This window comes from Neltuma alba, unplaced genomic scaffold, assembly GCF_004799145.2.
Source record: "Neltuma alba isolate B1F8T4 unplaced genomic scaffold, ASM479914v2 tig00013499_pilon, whole genome shotgun sequence".
NCBI classification, from domain to species: domain Eukaryota; kingdom Viridiplantae; phylum Streptophyta; class Magnoliopsida; order Fabales; family Fabaceae; genus Neltuma; species Neltuma alba.
Window position 1 is genome coordinate 69,228 of NW_021637725.1, and position 21,954 is coordinate 91,181.

Below are 21,954 nucleotides of genomic sequence, written 5' to 3' on the forward strand. Positions count from 1 at the left end.
AATTCACCAATAAATGTGTGTATTTGTGGATAAGTAAGGCCGCCACCAGGGATCAACTGGGATAAATGCTTTCTGGCCAAAAAAAAAAAAAGATTTGTATCTTAATCTATCAAGTCAACCAGTATTTTGTCTGTCACTTGCAGCACTCAGTATTCCCTTCCCCTCTACGATGTGTGCGCCGCTCCTCCCACCTCCAATGTTCCCCAGGTCCGTACAATTCATATTCTCTCTCGCTTGCGCTCCTAGAGTCGCTTCAGTTATTTGGGATTTCTCAGTGAATTGTTTTTAGGGTTTATCAATTTTTTTTCCGTTGAAAAAAGAGTACCCCATACGTAAATTCATATTGCTAATGCAGCCCCTTCCTCTGCGAGAGGTAATTAATGTTCGGCTTGTGCTCGTTCCTTCATTATGATGATATAATTTCAGTTGTTTACTTATTTTTCAAATATATTGATTTGATGTTCGTAAATTCTGGTATCTTCTTTCTTCTGCCGTTTATTTGGGATGTAAAAAATGATTTCCCCCCTGTAATTTGAATATTGTTTTATTGGGGTTATTTCTGATCAATGTATTGCCATACGCTGCTTATAATTTCTATGTCGGTTTGGATATTGAATGCGGTGATCGGGTATTGCGATGTGATTATTTGGAAGTGATAAGGGGGGAGGGTGGCAAATGAAGTTATTATTTTGTTTGATAGCAACCAGCAATTGATTATAAGCTTTGGCTACCTCTAGCTATCCAATCAAAGGCTCGAGGGTGTGTTTCTTGATGTTGTAGACTTTAAAATGGTCGTTACGCTGTTGTTTCTTGTGTAGTGGATTTCGCTCATGTTTTCTATGCATTTGTTATATGCTTTAGAGTTTGTGATTGCTTAAAACTGTTGAGAGTTATTTTTTTTCGCTGATCTATCTCCCCTCCACCCCTTTCCCTGAAGTGGTGGGAGAGGGGGCAAGGTGTTGTTCATTGCAAACTCTGCAGTTGTGCTGCTAATGTGGTGATCTGAAGGGCTCAATCTATATATTGATGCAAACTCTTGCATTTGGAATAGTGTTTGTTTATTGATATAACTGTGTCATTTACATTCTCTTATGATTTTGGCAAGTGCAGGATGTAATAGCTGCAGGCTACACTGAGTCTGCATGCTCAATCTGAATGTGAGCATTGTACATCTTGGGGGACTGATGGGGATCTAAGTTATAGGTGCACCCTGCTTTTTAATCTGTACAAGTTTTTCCCAGAGCAATTGCTAATTAAATGCAGCTCTTTTGTCAATGCACTTGATCTGAGCACTCACTGTTAGGTTTCAGAATCTTGATTTCTGATGGACTGCAATAGAGAAGAGGCCGTAAGGGCTAAGAATGTTGCAGAAAAGAAGATGGAAAACAAAGATTTCACAGGGGCCCGTAAAATTGCTATTAAGGCTCAGCAACTATTTCCTGATCTGGAGAATATAGCTCAGATGCTTATTGTTTGTGATGTTCATTGCTCCGCAGAGAAGAAATTTTGCAATGAAAAGGACTGGTACGGAATTCTTCAAGTAGAGCAGACAGCTGATGAAGCAACAATAAGGAAGCAATACAGGAAGTTCGCTCTCCTACTTCATCCTGATAAAAACAAGTTTGCTGGTGCTGAAGCCGCATTTAAGCTGATAGGGGAAGCTCAGGCAGTGCTTTTGGACAGGCAGAAACGAGCTGCACATGACAGAAGCAGAACTTCATATTGTGCACCACGGAATATTTTTGTGAATGTTGATACTGGGGTGCAAACCCATAATAGGGCCAATTTCACAGACTTGAATCCTCAGCAGGGGTTTAATAATGGCTCCTCTACATTTTGGACTGTTTGCCCATTCTGTTCTATTAGATTTCAATATTACTTAGAAGTTCTAAATCGATCTCTGCGTTGTCAAAGTTGCAACAGGCCCTTTGTCGCTTATGACATGAGTATGCAAGGTACAGTTCCACCAGCCCATTCAAGTCCGCATCCTTTTGTGCAGCCACAAGATGGTCCAAATCATCATTCGGTTAAGGTGGATGTTGGATCTCAAGGTAAATCACATGGTAGAAATGTCAATGCAAAGCCTTTTGATAAGAAATTCCCAACGTCCCGTGTATCTAGAAAGCTTAATAGAAAACGGCAGAGGGAGCAAGTAGTGGAAATTAGTGAAAGTTCTGATTCCGTACACAGCTCTGATTCTGAGAGTGGTATGGCTTCTGATGATATCATTTCTGATGAGGATGGCATTACTAATGAACGAAACCATGCCACTTTTAGAGAAGAAAATCCTCGCAGATCTTCACGGAAAAAACAGCAGGTTTCTTACAAGGAAAATGTGAGTGATGGTGACGATGATGGCATAAATGTTTCAAAAAGGGTGAACGGTTTGGCTGATGATCTAGAATATCGCAAGAAAGGGTTAAAGCAGAAGCAGAAGCGGAAGCATGGTCTTTATCCTGAAGACATATTACTGAATAGAAAGGAGGAGACTAAGGAGGTGTTGGGAAAAGCAGTGCAAGGTTCAAAGACGGCTGCTGAAGTTAATGAGCATTGTGTCCCCAATTCAGCCTGCAATATAACAGAGCAGCCTAATATTATAGTCTGTCCTGATGCAGAGTTTAATGACTTTGACAAGGACAAGCAGAAAGATTGTTTTGCAGTTGGGCAGGTTTGGGCTGTTTATGATACAAATGATGGCATGCCTAGATTCTATGCTCTAATTAAGAAAGTTTTCTCCTCTGGGTTCAAGCTGCGGATAACATGGTTTGAACCAGAACCGAGTAATGAGGATGAAATTAATTGGGTAAACAAGCAATTGCCGGTTGCCTGTGGAAAGTATGGGCTTAGACACTCCGAAACCACAGAAGATCATCCCATGTTTTCTCATCGAGTTCTGTGTGAAAAAATTGGAAGTAATGCTTTTGAAGTTTATCCTAGAAAGGGAGAAACCTGGGCTCTCTATAAAAATTGGGATATCAAATGGTATATGGACGTGGAATCTCATCCAAAGTATGACTTTGAGTTCGTTGAAATATTGACGGACTATGTTGAAGGTGAGGGTGTATTTATTGCATACTTGGCTAAATTGAAAGGCTTCGTGAGTCTCTTCTCTAGAATTATGAAGGAAGGCGCCTACCCAATCAAAATTCCCTCAGCAGAGTTATTCAGATTCTCTCACAGGGTTCCGTCTTTTAAGATGACTGGTCAGGAAAGAGTAGGTGTTCCTGTAGGATCTTGGGAACTTGATCCTGCGTCTTTGCCTTCGCCTTTGAACCTCGAAGAGGTTGCTGTTCCCATTGATTTGGAAGTGAAGGATGGTCATTCCCCATCCAGTGGTGTGAGTAGAAGATCTTCAGAGAGATTGAAGCCCATGGTGGCACCTGATAGGAATTTACATGCTTTCCGGGATAATTTTGAAACAAGCAATTTGGCGAAGAACAATGGTTCAGTTAACTTTGTTGAAGATAGTAGTGCTCCTCTGTCTTCGACCCCAGAAGCTATGGAAATTCCTGATCCTCAGTTCTACAATTTTGACGATGGGAAGGCCCCGGAGAAGTTTCATGTTGGTCAGATTTGGGCATTTTATAGTGATGAAGATGGCCTGCCAAGGTACTATGGTGAGATTGTGGAAATCAAGAGGAGCCCTGGTTTTGAATTGCATATTATGTGGCTTGCTTCCTGCTGGCTGCCAGATAACACTATTAGATGGGAAGACAAAGACATGCTTATATCTTGTGGCAGGTTCAAAAGTAGAAATGGGAATACAAATGTTTATACGAACACCCTCTCCCTTTCACATCTGGTACGGGTCAATTTTGACAGAAAGGACAATGAATATTCCATCTTTCCAAGGAAAGGTGAAGTTTGGGCATTATATAGGAAATGGACGCCTAAAATCAAATGCTCCGATCTGGTAAACTGGGAGTATGACATAGTGGAAATTATTGAGGAAAATGCCTCTTGGATTGAAGTTTTAGTCATGGAGATCGTTGGTGGATATAATTCAGTTTTCAAGCCGAAAACATTTGAAGGATCACCCATCACTATGAGAGTACCCCAGGCACAGTTGCTCAGGTTCTCCCACCAAATCCCAGAATTCAAACTTACAGAGAAGCATGGCAGTCTGAAGGGCTTCTGGGAGCTTGATCCAGGAGCTGTACCCGTTCACTTTTGGACTTCCCAGTAAGTAGGTTGATTGATTTACTGCGACCAACGAGCAAAAATCTCAAACCTCTTGGTATACCCGGACTCAACACCTTTTTGTAATTAGACAGATTAATACAATATCTTTGTCTATTCAGTGGTATCTCCTGTAAAAATTGTATTTAATTTATTCTGGCAACACTTGAAATGTTAACATTTTGTTATTACTCTAACTGCTTTCTTTAATGAAGTTTGTTTTGCCGGATCTTTGCTGCTTTTTTAAGTTTCTGCACCCATCCATATCCAGCTTTCTAGTGTGACTTTGGATGTAGATGTACATTGTTATTCATGCTCTTTAGGATCTGCCATGTTACAACAATATAGGAAAGGGTATTCATGCTGCTCAAGACACTTGTGCTTGGAATGGCCATTGGAAGTTGTCTTCAGAATAATACTAGTTTATTGTGAGTAAAACGAGACTATTAAAAATGGTTTTTTGGTTTTGGGGGGGGGGGGTTGGGGTGATATTAGATGATTTTCTAAATCACATTATCATTTGATATCTTGTTATTAAGACACTTGTTGTCTTGGGTGAGCTACCCAATATAAGCGTGTAGAAGTCAGGATTACATATTTGTTATTCCAGGACAAATACAATTGCATCTACTTACACATACATGGCCGCCCGATATATCAGAATTCAACTTGTCTGCTTCTTGAGAGCTGAATTTCATATAAATCAACACATCTTCTACGCCTACAGTTTGTGAGATTCCACACAATGAGGTTTCACGATTTCGAGGCGATTGATAGGTTTTTAGTTTCCTTTTTAATTTTTGAAAATATAACTTTTGGTAGGCGGCCAAAATGGGGTAATATTCCTAAGGAAAAATTAGAGAGAATGACCAAGGAAAAGTTATATTTGTTATAAAAGATCTTAAAGATTGTAATTATTTAAAAGGCCGTAAACAAAAATGTAAATATGCAAACACTGTTATGAATATAATAATACTTTTGTGAATATTTATATCTCTCTCATTATCTTCAACATATCTCATTATCCTTATATCTCACAATTATCTTCTATTATTATGTAATCTTTATATTTTGTCAAAAATGTAAAGCGATGCCTATAAATAAAAGTCATATATCATATATTTAGCACTTTTAAATTGAATGAGAAATACTCATATCTTCTATTTTTTTCTTATTCTCTTCTCTTATTATCTACTCATTCTTTAGTTTTATAACGAACCAAATTGTCCCCGATTAAATCACCTACATTTTCACTAATCATACCTTAAATATTTGACAGTTGCCATTAACATCTACACTGTTTTTATTTATCGGAAACAAAACGCACTCAAAATTTTCAACCGACAATAAAGTCTTTTTTAGCCACTAAGATGTCAGTGAAAATGTTGATAAAAACATTAAAACAGACAAAGATATGCAAATTTTACAAAATAATAAATAATATATTTTTTAATTATTTTATTCAAAATTAAAATTAAAATTAAAATTATTTTTCATATCATATTTCAACATGTATAAATTTTATGAAAATTTTAAATTTAATATAATTTGTTTTTGAAACACCACTTCTAATTTAAAGTTATAGAAAAAATAAAATTAGATTCGTATATAAAATTTAGCTTTTTGTAAATAGAAATTAGAACATAGACTAATTAAATTTTGGTAATCAAATTTAAGTGAACGTTATTATATATAATTATACCGTACAATTTTTATAATGTATAAATTGAATAAAAAATAATAAAAATTGATGATAATAGAGTGCTCCTTTATTTTTTAGCTACTAATTGTCAAGTAATTGAGATGTGTTCAGAGGGAGTATAAGGAAATTTATTAGGGATAGTTTAGGATTAGTATATTTATATTTTAGTTTTTGGTCTTTCTAAGTGATTAGGATTTTTAAGATCCTCCATAATAAATATTATTCCTTTCAGGTTCTCTATTCTAATTTTCTCTATTTCTAATGCGATTCTGTCCCTTCACAATCCAAATATTTTTGTTTGATATTCATATTTTGATAGATCGCAACATAAAATTCAAAATCCGCTTTAAGATAATCTAATGTTTTCATCAGGAGAAAATAAATAAAATGTACTATAATCATGTGCGGAGAGCCCAAGCACGGAGGGCATTTGGTCTAGTGGTATGATTCTCGCTTTGGGTGCGAGAGGTCCCGAGCTGATTCTCGGAATGCCCCTTTCATTTTGTTTCTCTTTTCTAAAATTGTATTTTTGTCTGGTTAAATTAATTAATTAATAATTAATAGTTAAAATTAAGGGAAAATGATCTAAAATGAAGTTAGAAATTATAATATTTTAATTTAGTCACCTAAGATATCAAAATTTCAGCAAAAAAAAGTGGTGTCTGATATGATATTTTGTAAATCTAATTAAACGAGAAAAATACCCTTATATCAAAAAGTTTATTGATAAGTTGTGAATTGGTAATGATAAGTATTAAACAATAAATGACAAGAAATATATTGGTAATGACAAGTTATTTATTAATAAATTGTGAACTATCAATGTCAATTATTAAATAATTAATGACAAGAAATATAATGACAATGACATGTTATTTATTAATAAATTGTGAATTGACAATGATAAATATTAAATAACTAATGACAAGAAATATAGGGGTAATGACAAGTTTGATATTTTTTTTTTAAAAAAATGATATAAGGATATTTTAGTCATTTGATTATATCTATAAAATATCAAATCAGATACCACTTCTTTTCTTGAGATTTTAACTAGGGCTGTTCACGGGACGGATCGGGACCGGGACAGGCCCGTCCCGGTTCCGTCCCGATAAACAGTAACGGGACAGATTTTCTGTCCCGTGTCCCGGCCCGTCCCGGGGTTGTCCCGGTCCCGGTCGGGACGGGACGGGACCGGGACGTCCCGAACATTTTTTTAAATTTTTTAATTTTTTTTAATTTTTTTAATAAAATTTGAATTTTTTAATTATATTTTTGGGGCTTAAACCTTATAAAAAACATCTTTTTATTTTTTTTATTTGTTTGGGCACTCTTAAACAAAAGCTCAAAATATTACATATAATAATCATTAAAAACTCTAAACAAAAGCTTTTAACACAATAAAAACTTGCTAAAAATCCTAATAATCAATAATCTCATATCATTAACAAATATAAAAACTCTAAATAAATATATCTATAGTTCCATACAATAGTCTCAAATCTTAAAAAAATATAAAAAAAATGATATTATATAAATAGGATAAAAATTAAAAAAATTAAAAAAAAAAGAACTAGGACGGGACCGGGACGGGACGACCCCGTCCCGTGTCCCGTCCCGTCCCGGTTTGTCCGGTCTCGAAAAATTTCGGGACGGATCCGTCCCGTCCCAATAAGACCGGGACCGGAACGGGCCGACTGGGACGGGTCAGCCTTGAACACCCCTAATTTTAACCACTTAGGTATCTAAATTATAATATTATAATTTCTAACTTTTTTTTTTATGTTGTTTTTCCTAAAATTAAAAAGGAGGGATCCAACGGAAGTGGCCGGTGAGTACAACTGTACAGTATAGAGAAGGAGCATCATGATTTAGTTTTTTTTTTCCAAATATTATTTTTAAGTTAAAAAACAAAAAGTATTCATTTTGTCGAAGAATTTCGTACGAAACGAGTGACGAGGCATCAATCAATTTTCCCTCCAAAAACGAGGCACCGGGTCCTGTAGGCAGCCCGGGTTTTTGCTCCGAAGTCCACGCGCCTCCTAGCCTCGCCAGTCGCCCCGATCATTCTGTGTTGGATTACCCTAACAACTCGTCGGCCATCTTGGATTCTTGATTATGTGCTTGAGTTGATTCAGTGGGTTCACTTCTTTGTTAGGGTTACTGCTATCACATGCGTGCTAGTCACCAACAAACGAAAATGGGTTTCTGTGGCAGTAGTGATACTGATAGTATAACCACGTCAACCGACAGGAACGAAGTTGTAGGTGTTAATTTTGATGATACTCTGCCTTTTGACAGTCAATTATCACCGTCTTCGGTCTCTGGTGAGTGTTTTCCTGTCTTTACACTTTCCCTATTTATAATCTTCCATTTTATGGTTGAGTTTCTGTTGAAGTTGGTTTTTTCTTATGAATTGTTAGATCACTTGAGAATTCGTGGTGTTGGTTGTTCGTTATCACGGTTTTGAGGTCTTGCGATGCTTTGATTGTTTCATGTCAAGTTCCTCAGCGTCTATTTGTTTCAATGTTTCTCTTTTGCTGTAATGCTGTGTTATGACTCACTGATTAGTGATTTAGATAAGTTTCTAGGTTTTTCAAAATTGACTCTTTTTAACGAGGTTGTTTAATTATTGAAACGTTAGGTGTGAACGATGATATCGGGATGGATAATGACTGGCGATATCTTGAAAACACCGTTCCTTTTGATGATGACGCTCCGGTTTATGATGATGCATTAGAAACCCAACCGGTAGATCTTGCTGGTGAAACTCAAGTCTTGAGTATTGCTGGTGAAACACAAGTTTTGGATGACATTGATGACGAGGAGGATAATAACACCCAGTTATTGGATGTGGTGGATGGAAAAGTTTCCATTGACAGTCATGGTGACAGAACAAATGGAACTGGCATTTTGGAGAACGTAAGAGAGCCCTCTTCTGATTATCGTCAATGCATAGCTGGGGCGCAATCAGCAGATTCCAAGCAGATTTCATGCGAACCTCGTAGTAGACCTGGTGAGAAGAAACTATTGGAGAAGACTGATCCCGTCATCAATCAACAGACCAGTTCAGGTGATTCCTTTGTTAACTGTTTGGCTGTATGTAATTTGGGCATTAAATAGTTTTTATGTTAAATCCTTAGACATATTCTACTTGATTTATCATGGATTTTAGTTTGAGGTTCCATTACTATCAATGTACTGGTGCATCAATAGGATTTTGCAAAATGGAAAGGAAGAAGACCAGTGTTCCTATTTTCTTATGCATTTTTTACCAAGTTACAACTGACTTGATGATCATGTTACCTCTATTCTTCATTTTTCTTCATCTGTTCTTTTTTTTTTTTTTTGGGGGGGGGGAATTCTTCATCTGTTCGTGACTATTTTCATGGGAGAGTATTATGCTTGATTGATTGGTTTCTAATGGTATTTGTACTTGACTGATGAATGTTTTTCATCATTTTTATCGGAGTATGGTATGAAATTTGAGGTTGGAATAATTTGGTGAATTTCTAGTCAATAATTCTCTACAATTATCATGCACATATACTCCTTTTTCAGTTTTCCTTCCCTGTTTTGTTTCTTGTAAAATTTTATTCCATGGTGCTTAGGTTCAGTGCCTCCACGGTTTACTTCTGTCCGTGTTGAATCATTGAGGGAAGCTGCTCTCGCTGCTCGCAATATGAATTTGAAACAAAATGAGGATGGGATCAATCCAATCACGGGTACAAGTCAGCCCCAGGAGCCACTCTCTGTGACAAACAATGGGGAACCTTTTCTTGGATGCACAGAGAAAACTAGGGAATATGATCATGGGGAACACAGAGGAGAAGCAAATGGAGATTTTCATAAAGATAAGTCCAGAATTGCCAGCTCAGTAGTGAGAAAGCTATTCAATGATGATTTGCCTGCTGAGAAGGAAGGATGTCCTTATAACAACAATGATGTCGGTGGAGAAGAAAGCTTGACTAAACTGTCTATTTGTGATGATGGGTGCGCAGGACTAAGCTATGTTGACTCTCAAGAACCTGGAGAGTTAACACAGGCAGCTGCTCTTGATGTTGTTGATAGGTTACTTAAAGAAAATGATGTTCTAGAATGTGATCAAGAAGCTGACTTTGTTAATAAGGTTCAGGAAAGCTTAAAAAGTCTTCCCAGTTTGAAAGGGCATCAAAGTTTGGCCAAGAGAGTCTATGGTAGTGGCAATGCTGGAAAAACTGGGGTTTATGACTGGGATGACAGCCGTGAGGATGATGGTGGGGGAGATATATTTCTTAGGAGAAAGGATGAGTTTTTGGAGGCGATGCCAAGGCAAAAATCCTTGCCAGCAGTTCAGAAAATTAAAGCTAGCAGAGCAGATGGCAGCTATAATAATGATGGGGGACAAAGTACCTATAATAAAAGAATGAGGGAAGTTCAATCTGATTCTAGACTAGTGTTACATAGTCTAAAAGTAAGGGATGGCACTGTAAAAGAAGCAGCAAAAGAACCAAAAAGAAATCTTGTCAGTGACCTGGATGAACTGTTTAACATCAATTACTCTGGAGCACAGTTGGAACCTAATGATACTGCAGCAGATGCACAGGGAATGTTAGATGTAGGTTTAGATACTCAAATGGCTGCTGAAGCAATGGAAGCCTTGGTTAACTATGAGGGCGGTGATACTCGTGTTGCTAATGAAGCTGCTAGAAGCAGTCTAGCAGATCAACCCAATAACTCTTGCCCAGGAACAAAGAAGGCAATTACTTCGAAGAAATGTTCAGAAAAAAATGACAGGATTCAGAAACGTGTTAAATCAGATTTACAAAATTCAAGTTTATTAAAAGCTCATAATGAAGAAGCAGGGGAGCAATGCAAAAGGAAAAAATTGACAAAAAGATTGAAGAGAAGTATGTTAAATGTGGAGGACGGCCTAATATCTTGTGCTAGTGAAAACAGTGGTAAATTTCGTTCTCAGCTCGTTGGGCAAAGAAAGTCAGCGAGGGCTTCAAAAAGACACAAGGGTAATGAATTACATGATTGCATTGGCAGTAAGGGAGAAAATGGAGGAAGCTTGGTCAGCAAAAGGCATTTACAGAGTCAAGTTTTTCATTTTTCACCAGTTGCTCGTAGAACTAGACGATCTTTGGTTGCAAATCAACTGAAGCCTGATAGACCATCCAGAAGTCATACAGAAGAGGATGGAAGGGTTGACTCCTTAGAGAAAAACAGTAGTAGTGTTGTCTTCCAGGCATCTAAGAATTTAGATCCTAAGGCTAAGCAGAGTTGCTCTGCTCGCTTTGAAGACAATGGAAATACCCGTCTGAGTGCTGATAATGATGGCACTAAGAGTGATGCCTTGGACCATCCAAGGAGAAGGTCTCTTAGGAAGTTGTCTAGTCATGATGAAGGATCAGAGAGATTAGTTGGTTCATCTAATTCGTCTGTGCAGTCTGAAGATGTGGGGCTATCAGCTGCCAGGAAGAGAAAAATGAAGACAAGCGATTCACCAAGAGAGAGCTTTAAGTTATCTGATTTGACTTCCGCAACACCAGATAAATGTAGAACTCCAGTAAATGATGCATCCCCTGTATGTATGGGTGATAATTATTACAAAAAGTCATGCAATAGGGAACTCCGTAGAGAACTCTGCAGCTTAAGTGCTAGTGGACTTGAATTTACACCGTCTAAAGATTCACGGAAGAGAAGGGATATGACTGGTATTCGAATTCTTTATAGTCAACACGTGGATGAAGATATAATTAAGCATCAAAAGAAGGTAATGTCTGATTTTTCATAGAATCTCGTGAGCTAACAAAATATAGACAAGCCAAAATATGATTTTAGTTATATATTGATTCTTGACCTTCTTACAGATTTTATCACGACTTGGCGTTTCTGTGGTAACTTCCATTCTAGATGCGACTCACTTCATTGCTAATAAATTTGTGCGTACAAGGAATATGCTAGAGGCTATTGCTTCTGGCAAACCAGTTGTTACCCATTTATGGATTGAGAGCTGTGGACAAACTAATTGTTTAATTGATGAGAAAAATTACATATTGAGGGATGCCAAAAAGGAAAAGGAGTTTGGCTTCAGTATGTCAGTGTCATTGGCACGTGCAATTCGGCATCCACTTTTAGAGGTATATATGCACTTGGGTTTTGTTTATTTGTGTGTGTGTGTGTGTGAACACAAACTCATTCATTTTCTGTCTGGCTTACTGTGTGTAGGGTCGCAAAGTATTGATCACCCCCAATACTAAACCTAGCAAAGAGATTGTTTCACATTTAGTCAAGGCGGTTCAGGGCCAGGTATGCAACTCTCTTGCTGCACATTTCCTCTAATGTTCTCCAAGTGTGATGGATATCTCAAAATGGGGAAAAAAATTTCAATCAATGTTGAGGAGATTGATGATTTTTAATCTTGAAATTGGGAGTTGTGAAAATAAATTCTTTGATCTTCTCAGCCCCAAATTGTACTTTATGTGCATGTTGTGAAAATAAATTCTTTTCACAAAAGCTACCTCCATTTTGCTAAATCCATCTCAGCATATAGTTGTTAAAATTGATTCAAAAAAGCTAATTACTAGTCAACATGCCCTTAGGCTGTAGAGAGAATTGGCAGATCTTCGTTGAAGGACGATAAGATTCAAGATGATCTGCTGATCCTGTCTTGTGAAGATGATTATGCCCTGTGTGTGCCTTTTCTTGAAAAAGGTTAGAATCTTTCTTCTTAATCTTTAATCATAATCGTGTTCACAATACTTAAGAACACCATGTTTATAACCTACAGGGACAGCGGTATACAGTTCAGAGCTATTATTAAATGGCATAGTTACTCAGAAGCTGGAGTATGAAAGGTTAGATTTTCTTTTCATCTTCCCTCACTAATGATATTTCCATTACCTTGTATAGACAATTCCTTACAGAGGAGATTTCTGGTCTCTTCATAGTATATTATTCTTAAATAATTCTATTTAATCCCCACATAATGGTTCTAATTGATCTGTTTACTTTAAGGACCATACTCATGTAACGTTTTCACTTGACCATTTGAAAATTTCATGACAAAGACAAATGTAGTATGCTTAAGTTTTTTCCATCTTGCAATGGGATTGAAATTGATAGCTTGCTAGAAGCGAAGATGGTGTTTCAGTGGTGAGCATTTTTGCATTGCAGGCATCGTCTCTTTGCAGACAATGTGAAGAAAACCCGTTCCACCATATGGTTAAAAGATGGCGGAACATACCGTGCTGTGAATAAATGTAAATAAACTAGTCTGTTTCCAATTTTTCTCAATTTTACTTTGTGATCTGTTGAAGTTTTTAGGTCAATTTGTATTATATCTCTTCTAATAGATAGCTGTGCCGGCTATTTGTGTTCTACACGTATGTTTTAGCTGTACAGAAAAATGCATCCCCCTTCAGCCACTCTAGTTCCTGTTTTTTCGTCTCCGTCTTTTAGAGGATTTTTATAATCTCAATACTCCTTCCAAATATGGAGAGAAAATCAGCGTTAGGCATGCTCGAATTTTTTTCCCTTTCACAGAAAAGTTTTAAGGTGAATTGGGATCAGCTTGCTGGGTCAGGGAAAACGCTTACACTAGTATTTATAGAATGCTAGCGGCATTCAAATTTACGATCTTATAAGTTATAAAACAGACTCCTTTCTTCTTTACCACATGAACAAACTCTTATTTGCTGCCTGAAATATCTAGTCCAAAGAAGAAAAGACACGGAAAAACGTCAGCGTATTTTATATTTTCAATTGAAATCATGATTATTTGACAGGATAATGGTTAAAACTTAAAAAAGTTGATATCAAATTGAAAAATAATAAAATCTGAATTATCTAAATCAAGTCCGGTAAAATATATAAAGGGAGAATCCTAATTAAATCCAGTCGAAATACCTAAATTCAGATTTAGATTTACACTTTTAACAAATTCCTAATTAGGCCATGAGACCTAATTAGGGATTTCTGAATGTTGTTAAATAACCGGAATGCCCTTCTTCAATTAAAAAGAAAACTTGATTAATCTACCTCTCCCAAGTAGTTCCTCATCTCTTATGATTTTTTTTAGTTTAAATAAATATTTTTTATTTTCAGTTCTTATAATTTACGTTAGTTTTATTTATTTAAACAATGTTGGATTCAACTGAAAACGTAAATGATTACGATTTAATATTAAATTTTATTATAATTAAAATATTTTAAAATAAATATTTACAACCTGAAAAGAAAAAATATTTATTTAAAGATTACTTATATTATAATTTGAAATGTTTTATGAAAATATTTTGAAGATTTTAGTTATATTACAAAATTTCAAACACTAAAAAATTACTTATATTTTTTTGTCTAAATATTAATAATAAGAGATGATGAACCACTTTAGAGGGATAAAATAATCAATTTTCATTTTTAACTAAAGAGGGGCATTATAGTCATTTAACAATATTCAGAAATTCCTAATTAGGTTTTATGTCCTTATTAAGAATTTGTTAAAAGTGTAGGCCTCAATTTAAATTTAAGTATTTCAGTAGGATTTAATTAGGATTTTCCCATATATAAAAGTTCCTTTAATTTAGGTGAAATTATAGTGAGCTCTCTATTTTCTGAATATATATATATATATATATATATATATAAGCTTACTTTTTAATTCAATTAAATGTTTTGGGACAAGGTTTTAATTTTTGTAAGGCTTAAATTCTTAGTCTCTTAATTTTATATAAGATATCAGTTCTGTCTCTTTTAGTATAGTGTTAGTTTTTTTAACTTAAGAACTGTTCAGAAAAAATATTAAAATAATGACATTCAAATCTTTAGTGTTAACAAAATAACGCGATTAATTTTTAAAATTATCATGAATGCTAAAAAAAAATTCATTTAATATTAATAATTTTATGATTAAATAATTAAAAATAAATTTTTTAAAGTTCACAAATTATATTAAAATTTTACATAAAATTAAAGGATTAAATTTTTATTTTTATTTTTTTAATTAGAAAATTTTATATTACTAATTTGTCGGTATGCATGGGAGTATGCAGTGATCCCAATCAATTGTAGAATGAGGGAATTATAATCAAGTCCCACATAAGAGAAATAATTACTAAAAAGTCTCAACAACAACCTCAACAATCTATAATGACAAATCTTACAGTGAGAATGACAACTTTTGAGACTTTTTTTAATTATTTTTCTTATTTGGGATCTCATTGTAATTCTCCCTTGCAGAATTTTCATGCTGTCACATCAAGGAGACAACGGTCGGGTGTGCTACTCACTATAATTATTTAAATAGAAAATGCCGTGGCCCTTCAGGAATCAGATAAGATAACCCCACTCGTTTTGGTTGCCTGGTCGGCTTTGTATGATTGGACCCAAACCAGACTATAAATGGTCCAGCTTCTTCCTCACTTCCACTACATATTAAGGTTAATTTTTAATTTTAAGTATCACTACTGCTATCTCTGGTCTTTAATATAAGATCTTGTTTGATTTTTATTTTGGTTCTAAATATAAGACCCTAATCCACTTTGTCTCTAATATTTATGTATTTTTTCTCACGATAATCCTTCTAACAATAATAATTCTAGCCAATACACTCGATTAGCAAGTATATTTCAGAAAAAACAACACTTATTTATGACAAATAACTAACTTAACTTCTTTCTTTAACCTCCTCAAATTAGCCAACTAGCTTTTATAATTAGAACCGGAGGTAGTGTTATATTTCTAATACTCCTCCGGTCCTTATTATAAGACCCAATTTGACTTTTTATTTGGTCCTAATTATAAGACCCAATCCATTTTGTCTCTTATATTTATGCATTTTTTTCCAAGATAATCCTTCTAATAATGATAGTTTTAGCCAATTTACTTAATTAGCAAGGATATTTTAGGAATGACAATACTTATTTATTATAAATAACCAATTTAACTTACTTCCTTAATCTCCTCAAATAAGTCAATTGGGTCTTATAATTAGGACCGGAGGAGTATTACATTATTAGACATAGAATCAGTGCTTTTCTAGAGTGGCGCAACCTAATTCCATTTGAGAAAGATTAAGGGTTGAAATTAGCATTGATTCCAATGGAATGAACTTTGATGGTTTAATACGAGATATTGAATTTAAGTTTATGTGAATATAGAAAACATCTTTGAGATAATTACTTTAATTGGACTCGGCAATGCTTGAGTCTGATCCAATCAGATAATATGAAAAAATGGTTGAAATTTTATGGATGAACATTATATTAAAAAACCACTTCTAATTAATCCTAAAAAGGTGCAGAATCTAGTTTTTTAAAATCAAAATATTTAAATATAATTTAGTTGTGCCATTTTGAAAGCACTATATTGTCTTTAGTTGTCAACATCACATGCTTAATATTACGTGTGAAAACCATACTAACTTGAATTACACTAGAAAAGCACCAACGCACAAGGTGCTTTTGGCAACAATCTCACTTGAATTATTGAGGTTTTGGTCACTTCCTTGTTCCCTGGTGCACGAAGCTTCACTTGTCAACTCCAACAAAACAGGCTTCTAAATTAATTGTGAGAAGAACAATTTGGAAATGGTGACCTTCCCTCAAGCAAAAACTGCTTCTCATCGCACTTTACATTTGGCTGGAATTTATGTATTACGCACCACTCGTACATTTGCCTTTTTTTTTTTTTGATTTAAAGGAGCGGTCACTAATAAGCTAAGGTTATAAGCAGGATTAAACCTATAACCTCTCATTTACCAGGAAGCATTTAATTCTCTTTTTTTTTTCCCCCATAATAGACGCTATCATTAAAAAATGATAGATAGGCCAATGCATTTAATGGGAAAATCAGACAGTGTTCACTTTTGAGGATAATGCTGATGGATACTGAATTTTCATACACCTGAGTTCTAATTACAAAACTTAGGGGTTAAATACGAGATAGAAAAATACACAAATGAAAATAAACTTTTGATATTGATATCTGTATGTACTGGTATTGCCATTGACAATCTCCATTTTCAATTTGCACAAGTCACATGTTACCATTACTTCTGTTTTTTACAAGATGGTATTACTGAGCTTTTTACACTGTGGGGGAGTGAGAACTAAAATCATTTAAAAAGAAAAAATGGGCCCCCTTTTCTGTATTTTCTTCTATGTCATGACCTCCAGCGCCTCTCTTTTCTGTCCAAGTATATTGAATATTGTTGCTGCTATGTGAGATGATGTAAGACCAGCTAATGCCAATTGGTCAGATGGTGATCCGTGATCTATATACTGATCAGGAAGAACCATTGGCCTCCACTGCATAAATATCACAATGCATGTTAAGTTTTCATCATTTAGTGAAAAAGAGTTCTTCACAGAAACTTTGGAAGATGTCAAAATTCAACAGCAAAATAGAAATGCAAGCTTTCTGGGTTAACTAGAGCAGATTTTTTAGTTACCTTTAATTTCCCGTCAAGGAGGCCATCAAGGGCCATGAACTGAACAACATGAGACCCAAATCCACCAATTGACCCTTCTTCTACAGTGATCAAAACCTCATGTGATTTCGCTAGTCTGCGAATAAGTGAGTGATCCAATGGTTTGCAGAATCGTGCATCTGCAACTGTTACTCGCAAGCCATGGCATTCCACCAAGGAAGCTGCAGCTAAACAGTTCTGAACAGCAGTTCCATACCCGAGGAGGGCCACTCTTTCCCCTTCAATCAGTATCCTTCCTTTTCCAATCTGCCAATGTATCAGCACATAAACACTAAGTTGATTTGCATAGTTGTTCCTTATAAAATGTTATCAAATAAAGACATCATTCTAACTTGCCTCCAAAGGAATGCCTTTGTTCCCTGGTGGTAATTCAACACCAACGCCATTTCCCCTTGGGTATCGGAAGCAACTAGGTCGATCATTAATAGCAGCAGCAGTGGCAACCATGTGGAAAAGCTCAGCTTCATCAGAAGGGGCCATCACCACCATATTAGGGAGGCAGGCCATGAAAGTTACATCAAAAGCACCACAATGTGTTGGACCATCTGCTCCAACTAGTCCAGCTCTGTCCATTGCAAATCTTACCGGCAGTTTCTGCAAATCCACATCATGGACCACCTATGGAATGGAACACAAATTTCCATTTAGTGATAGGTAATTCACATGAATTGGTGAAGGCGATGGAGTTATAGAAAGAAAAGAAATTGACAATTTGTAATCCTACCTGGTCATAAGCCCTTTGCATGAATGATGAGTAAATTGCACAGAAAGGCTTGAGGCCTTCACAAGCCAATCCTGCAGCAAAAGTAACAGCATGCTGTTCTGCAATCCCCACATCAAAGCACCTTGTTGGGAAACGGCGAAGGAAGAGATTCATGCCAGTTCCACCTCCCATTGCAGCGTGGATCGCAACAATGTTCTTGTCAGCTTCTGCTTCTGCAATCAAAGCCTCCGCAAAGTATGTTGTGTAAGGCTGGGTGCTAGCCTTAGCTTTGAATTGCCTACCAGTAGCCGGATCAAACTTAGCAACTCCTGCAAAAATTAAAATCAAACCAAGTCAGACATCGGTGATATATTTAGTAAGCCAATAATTAAAAGTATATATGCCATGAGATAACTGTGGTACCCATTTATTTCGTTTTTTTAAATGCTTCTCATAGTGTGGGCAGTAATTATGCAACAGGTGCAGTTTTTACAGATGCAACGTCTAGGAGTAAGATATTTGGTGCACTCAAATGGCTAAATGATCATTGCATGATAGATTTATTCAATCACTTGATGTAACGAAACTCTGAAGAAATTTGTGAGGCCACTTTTTACCATGGTATTTGTCATCTGCCTTTTCTGCGTATGGGTATCCACGGCCTTTCTCGGTGACCACGTGGATCAGTACAGGACCACTTGTTTTGGTACTTTTAACTTCTTTGAGAATGGCAACAAGATCATCTATATTATGACCATCAACAGGACCAATATAGTAGAGTCCAAGCTCTTCAAACAGTGTTGATCCAGAACCACTGATCATACCCCGAGCATACTCATCAACTTTTGCAGCCAACTCATGCATAGGGCCACCAATTTGTTTGGTGACTCCCTGCAATAATCTCATTTTGTGCAGAATTAGTTTTGATTAAACTTTAAATAAGTGTTTGCCCATCATTATACCCAAACTCTAAATCAAATACTCACCTTGGCAACCTCTCTCAATTCTCTCAGAGGCCTGTTTGACTGCAACCTACTGAGAGCACTACTTAAAGCCCCAACTGGAGGTGTAGGACCATCAAGAGTAGCAGTTGGTAGAGAGACTTGTTTGTTATCATTCAGAATAACAATCATATCAGAATCGAGATATCCAGCATTGTTCATGGCTTCATAGGCTTGCCCTGCTGTCATGGCACCATCACCTATTACGGCAACCACATTATTTTTCCCTCCCTTCAAGTCCCTCCCAACAGCCATTCCTGATTGATTCATGAGAATTCAATGAAGCCAAACCACAAAAGAGATAGAGAAATTACAGCAAAATTGATGATTAATTAAAATTCATAATTTCAATTTCTGGACCTATACCAGTAATTGCTTGTTGTATCCAGAAGACACCTAGACATGAGTGAATTGAACTGAATCGCAGAATCAAACATTTTCACTCCTCTAGATAATTACAAAGGTATGGCAGCATTTACAATTTACAAATGTTTCGGGAAACTTGGAATAGGTTTAATTCCATAACCCTTATGATAAGTACTACTTTTAATTGATATAAACATGCTATAAATTGGAAGAATAGAGCCCATAAGACTTCTGATTCCAAAACAAGTATATCGTTTGAGTTAACGAATCTTCAACTTATGACCAAAAATAAATAAACAAATAAAGCTCCCAAATTCACAGCAGAGAGAAAACTACCTAGTCCTGCTGATATGGTAGTTGAGCTGTGACCAGTGCCAAAGCAATCATATTCACTCTCAGAACGTTTAGTAAACCCAGATAATCCGTCTGTCTGTCTCATCGTGTGCATCTTATCCCTCCTACCAGTGAGGATCTTATGCGGGTAAGACTGCAAAATTTACAAAAATCATCCTGTTCAGGACGAAGGCCATCATTATCACCAAGAAAAGCAACCAAACTATATCAAACCCAACCTGATGACCAACATCCCACAAGATTTTGTCTCTTGGAGCATTGAAGACATAGTGGAGAGCAACAGTGAGCTCCACAACACCAAGGCTTGAACCCAGATGGCCCCCAGTTTTGGAAACGTTGAAAATAACATCAGAACGTAGCTCATCAGCAAGTTGTTTTAGCTCCTGCATCAATACTGAGATCAGAATTTGAAAGAAACATAGTCTTTATTTTTCTTGTAAAGAATTTATTTGTCATATAGTACTCCTGTACTCTTTCATTTTATTATTGACGTACCTTGGTAGAGAGATTTTTCATGTGGATTGGATAGTTTATGGTGTCCAGTAGTGGAGTTGGTGGTCTCTGGGAAGCATACTCTTCTCTGTCTGATAGCGATGCATAAACCCGAGCTGGCCTTTTCCTGACCTATACATAAAGAATCAAGACAAGAACCCATTTCTTTCAAATACCAACTCTAAAACAGAAATCGAAGTGAGAAAGAAACCGGCCAAAATTCCAACTCTTATTCCTTCATTCGTGTACTGATGAGTGACTTCACTTGTAATGAACTTTGCAAGAGATTAAACATAGACAGCAACAAACCTGGATGTGCCGGTGTAAGGATTTCGAGAACAGATCTGCTCCGCATTGAGGGTGAGTCGATCCTAGAAACGATCTTTGAGGAAATGAGAATGTAGAGAGAGCCATGACAAAAATCAGCAGAACAGGCACACCTAGCGAGCTCTTGGAGATGACAAAAACAGAATCAAAGGCAGAAACGAGACCAACGCGGAAGAGAAAACAGAGTAGAAACCGCACTTAAAGAACAGAAACAGAAAAGAAAGAGAGGTGGTTAGGGAAAATGGAAGAAAGTTAGAAAGCGAGAATGGAAAATGAATGGCGAGGAAGAGAGCTGAATAAATAAGTACGCAGGAGTGGAGAGGGAGAGGAGGAGGAGGAGGAGGAGCATTTGCGTGGTGGGGCCATGGCCCGTATTTGGTAACAGAGCCGGGGACGATATGCTACAATGAATGTATCGTTGTTTGAGGGGAAGGCGTTCAGCCATTGGACCACGTCACACGATATCACTTCTGGATAGATTCACAGATAAATGTGGGAATAGGCACTTTCATTGATTTTTTTCAAAAGATGTTTAAATTATATAAAATTTCTATTTATTTCGTAATTAAATATTATATGATTATTCAAAAATAATTAAGTATGGAAAAAGATTTCATTATATATAATTTATGGATGGATACTTTCACTAGCTATAAATTTGACATTCTATCTGAAGTATTTTGTATATTAACGTTGATAACACAATTTCCATTAATAATGATAGTAATTAAAATATAGTAAACAAATATCTTGTATTTATTTTTATTTAGAACTTCAATAATTAGTATTGGGAGTTTTAGTTTAATTTACTATTCTTACATAAATATTATTTTATTTATTATTTATTTTAAGCGCCCAATAACAATTTTACATAAACTAATAAATTCAGTTAAAAAATTTTATATTTTATAAAATTTTAAAATTACCCTCAATAAAAATCATTAGTTAGAACTTAGAAGAGTTTAGTTAATTAAACTAAGTTTATATTTAATTAAAAATAGTAGGTGGAAAAAATTAGTAATTTACACGAAACACATTACTCCTCTAATCCTAAAAATTAGTAATTAGTGTATATAAGAATTTTATATTTAAGATCGGAATAATATATTATGAAACATACTGAGACCCGTACAATAACAACTTAAGGAAGTAGTTAATAGAGTTAGTAAATATGACCACAAATTTAAGCATATGATTATCTTGGTAACAAAATGTGATAACCTATTTCCAACGTTATAGAATTAGCTTCAAACATTACGGCTCAAAATTCCCAATAAAGGAAACTTCTAAAGATATTTTATACACTCATAGGTGCCCGACTTGAAAGCCTCGTATGTAAATAATTATGATTCCT

At 35.7% G+C, this 21,954-nt stretch overlaps 3 protein-coding genes across 4 annotated transcripts; 2 read left to right on the top strand and 1 right to left on the bottom strand.

The window, feature by feature from the left end:
- Positions 1 to 173: 173 nt before the first annotated feature.
- Positions 174 to 4,408, top strand: LOC114737841 (uncharacterized). The gene is made up of 2 exons (XM_028925826.1): positions 174 to 207; positions 1,111 to 4,408. The coding sequence occupies exon 2, from the start codon at positions 1,325 to 1,327 to the stop codon at positions 4,184 to 4,186; it is 2,862 nt and encodes a 953-aa protein (XP_028781659.1). The 5' UTR covers positions 174 to 207; positions 1,111 to 1,324; the 3' UTR covers positions 4,187 to 4,408.
- A 3,489-nt stretch (positions 4,409 to 7,897) lies between these two features.
- Positions 7,898 to 13,298, top strand: LOC114737844 (uncharacterized). 2 transcript variants are annotated; one of them, XM_028925829.1, is made up of 9 exons: positions 7,898 to 8,208; positions 8,526 to 8,645; positions 8,673 to 8,954; positions 9,493 to 11,639; positions 11,737 to 12,006; positions 12,095 to 12,175; positions 12,469 to 12,580; positions 12,657 to 12,723; positions 13,043 to 13,298. In XM_028925829.1, the coding sequence occupies exons 1-9, from the start codon at positions 8,055 to 8,057 to the stop codon at positions 13,134 to 13,136; spliced, it is 3,327 nt and encodes a 1,108-aa protein (XP_028781662.1). In that variant the 5' UTR covers positions 7,898 to 8,054; the 3' UTR covers positions 13,137 to 13,298. The 2 variants fall into 2 exon arrangements, with proteins under 2 accessions (XP_028781662.1, XP_028781661.1); XM_028925828.1 differs by having other exon boundaries at positions 8,526 to 8,954.
- Positions 13,299 to 16,731: 3,433 nt separating this feature from the next.
- Positions 16,732 to 20,923, bottom strand: LOC114737831 (probable 1-deoxy-D-xylulose-5-phosphate synthase, chloroplastic). The gene is made up of 10 exons (XM_028925816.1): positions 20,583 to 20,923; positions 20,277 to 20,405; positions 20,000 to 20,164; positions 19,764 to 19,914; positions 19,047 to 19,318; positions 18,678 to 18,951; positions 18,082 to 18,389; positions 17,694 to 17,975; positions 17,319 to 17,603; positions 16,732 to 17,175 (listed from the first exon to the last, which is right to left on the bottom strand). Exons 1-10 carry the CDS (start codon positions 20,685 to 20,687, stop codon positions 17,026 to 17,028), a joined length of 2,121 nt encoding a protein of 706 aa, XP_028781649.1. The 5' UTR covers positions 20,688 to 20,923; the 3' UTR covers positions 16,732 to 17,025.
- Between the last annotated feature and the right edge of the window lie 1,031 nt (positions 20,924 to 21,954).

What these genes read in the sequence shown, in the direction of transcription:
- LOC114737844 (XM_028925828.1), top strand. Translation starts at nt 8,055, where the DNA reads ATGCGTGCTAGTCACCAACAAACGAAAATGGGTTTCTGTGGCAGTAGT. An exon ending in ATCACCGTCTTCGGTCTCTG is followed by an intron (nt 8,209 to 8,525) that starts GTGAGTGTTTTC and finishes TTGAAACGTTAG; the next exon opens with GTGTGAACGATGATATCGGG. An exon ending in TAATTAAGCATCAAAAGAAG is followed by an intron (nt 11,640 to 11,736) that starts GTAATGTCTGAT and finishes ACCTTCTTACAG; the next exon opens with ATTTTATCACGACTTGGCGT.
- LOC114737841 (XM_028925826.1), top strand. Translation starts at nt 1,325, where the DNA reads ATGGACTGCAATAGAGAAGAGGCCGTAAGGGCTAAGAATGTTGCAGAA.
- LOC114737831 (XM_028925816.1), bottom strand. Translation starts at nt 20,687, where the DNA reads ATGGCTCTCTCTACATTCTCATTTCCTCAAAGATCGTTTCTAGGATCG. An exon ending in TACCATATCAGCAGGACTAG is followed by an intron (nt 19,319 to 19,763) that starts GTAGTTTTCTCT and finishes TGAATCAATCAG; the next exon opens with GAATGGCTGTTGGGAGGGAC. An exon ending in AATTGAGAGAGGTTGCCAAG is followed by an intron (nt 18,952 to 19,046) that starts GTGAGTATTTGA and finishes AGATTATTGCAG; the next exon opens with GGAGTCACCAAACAAATTGG.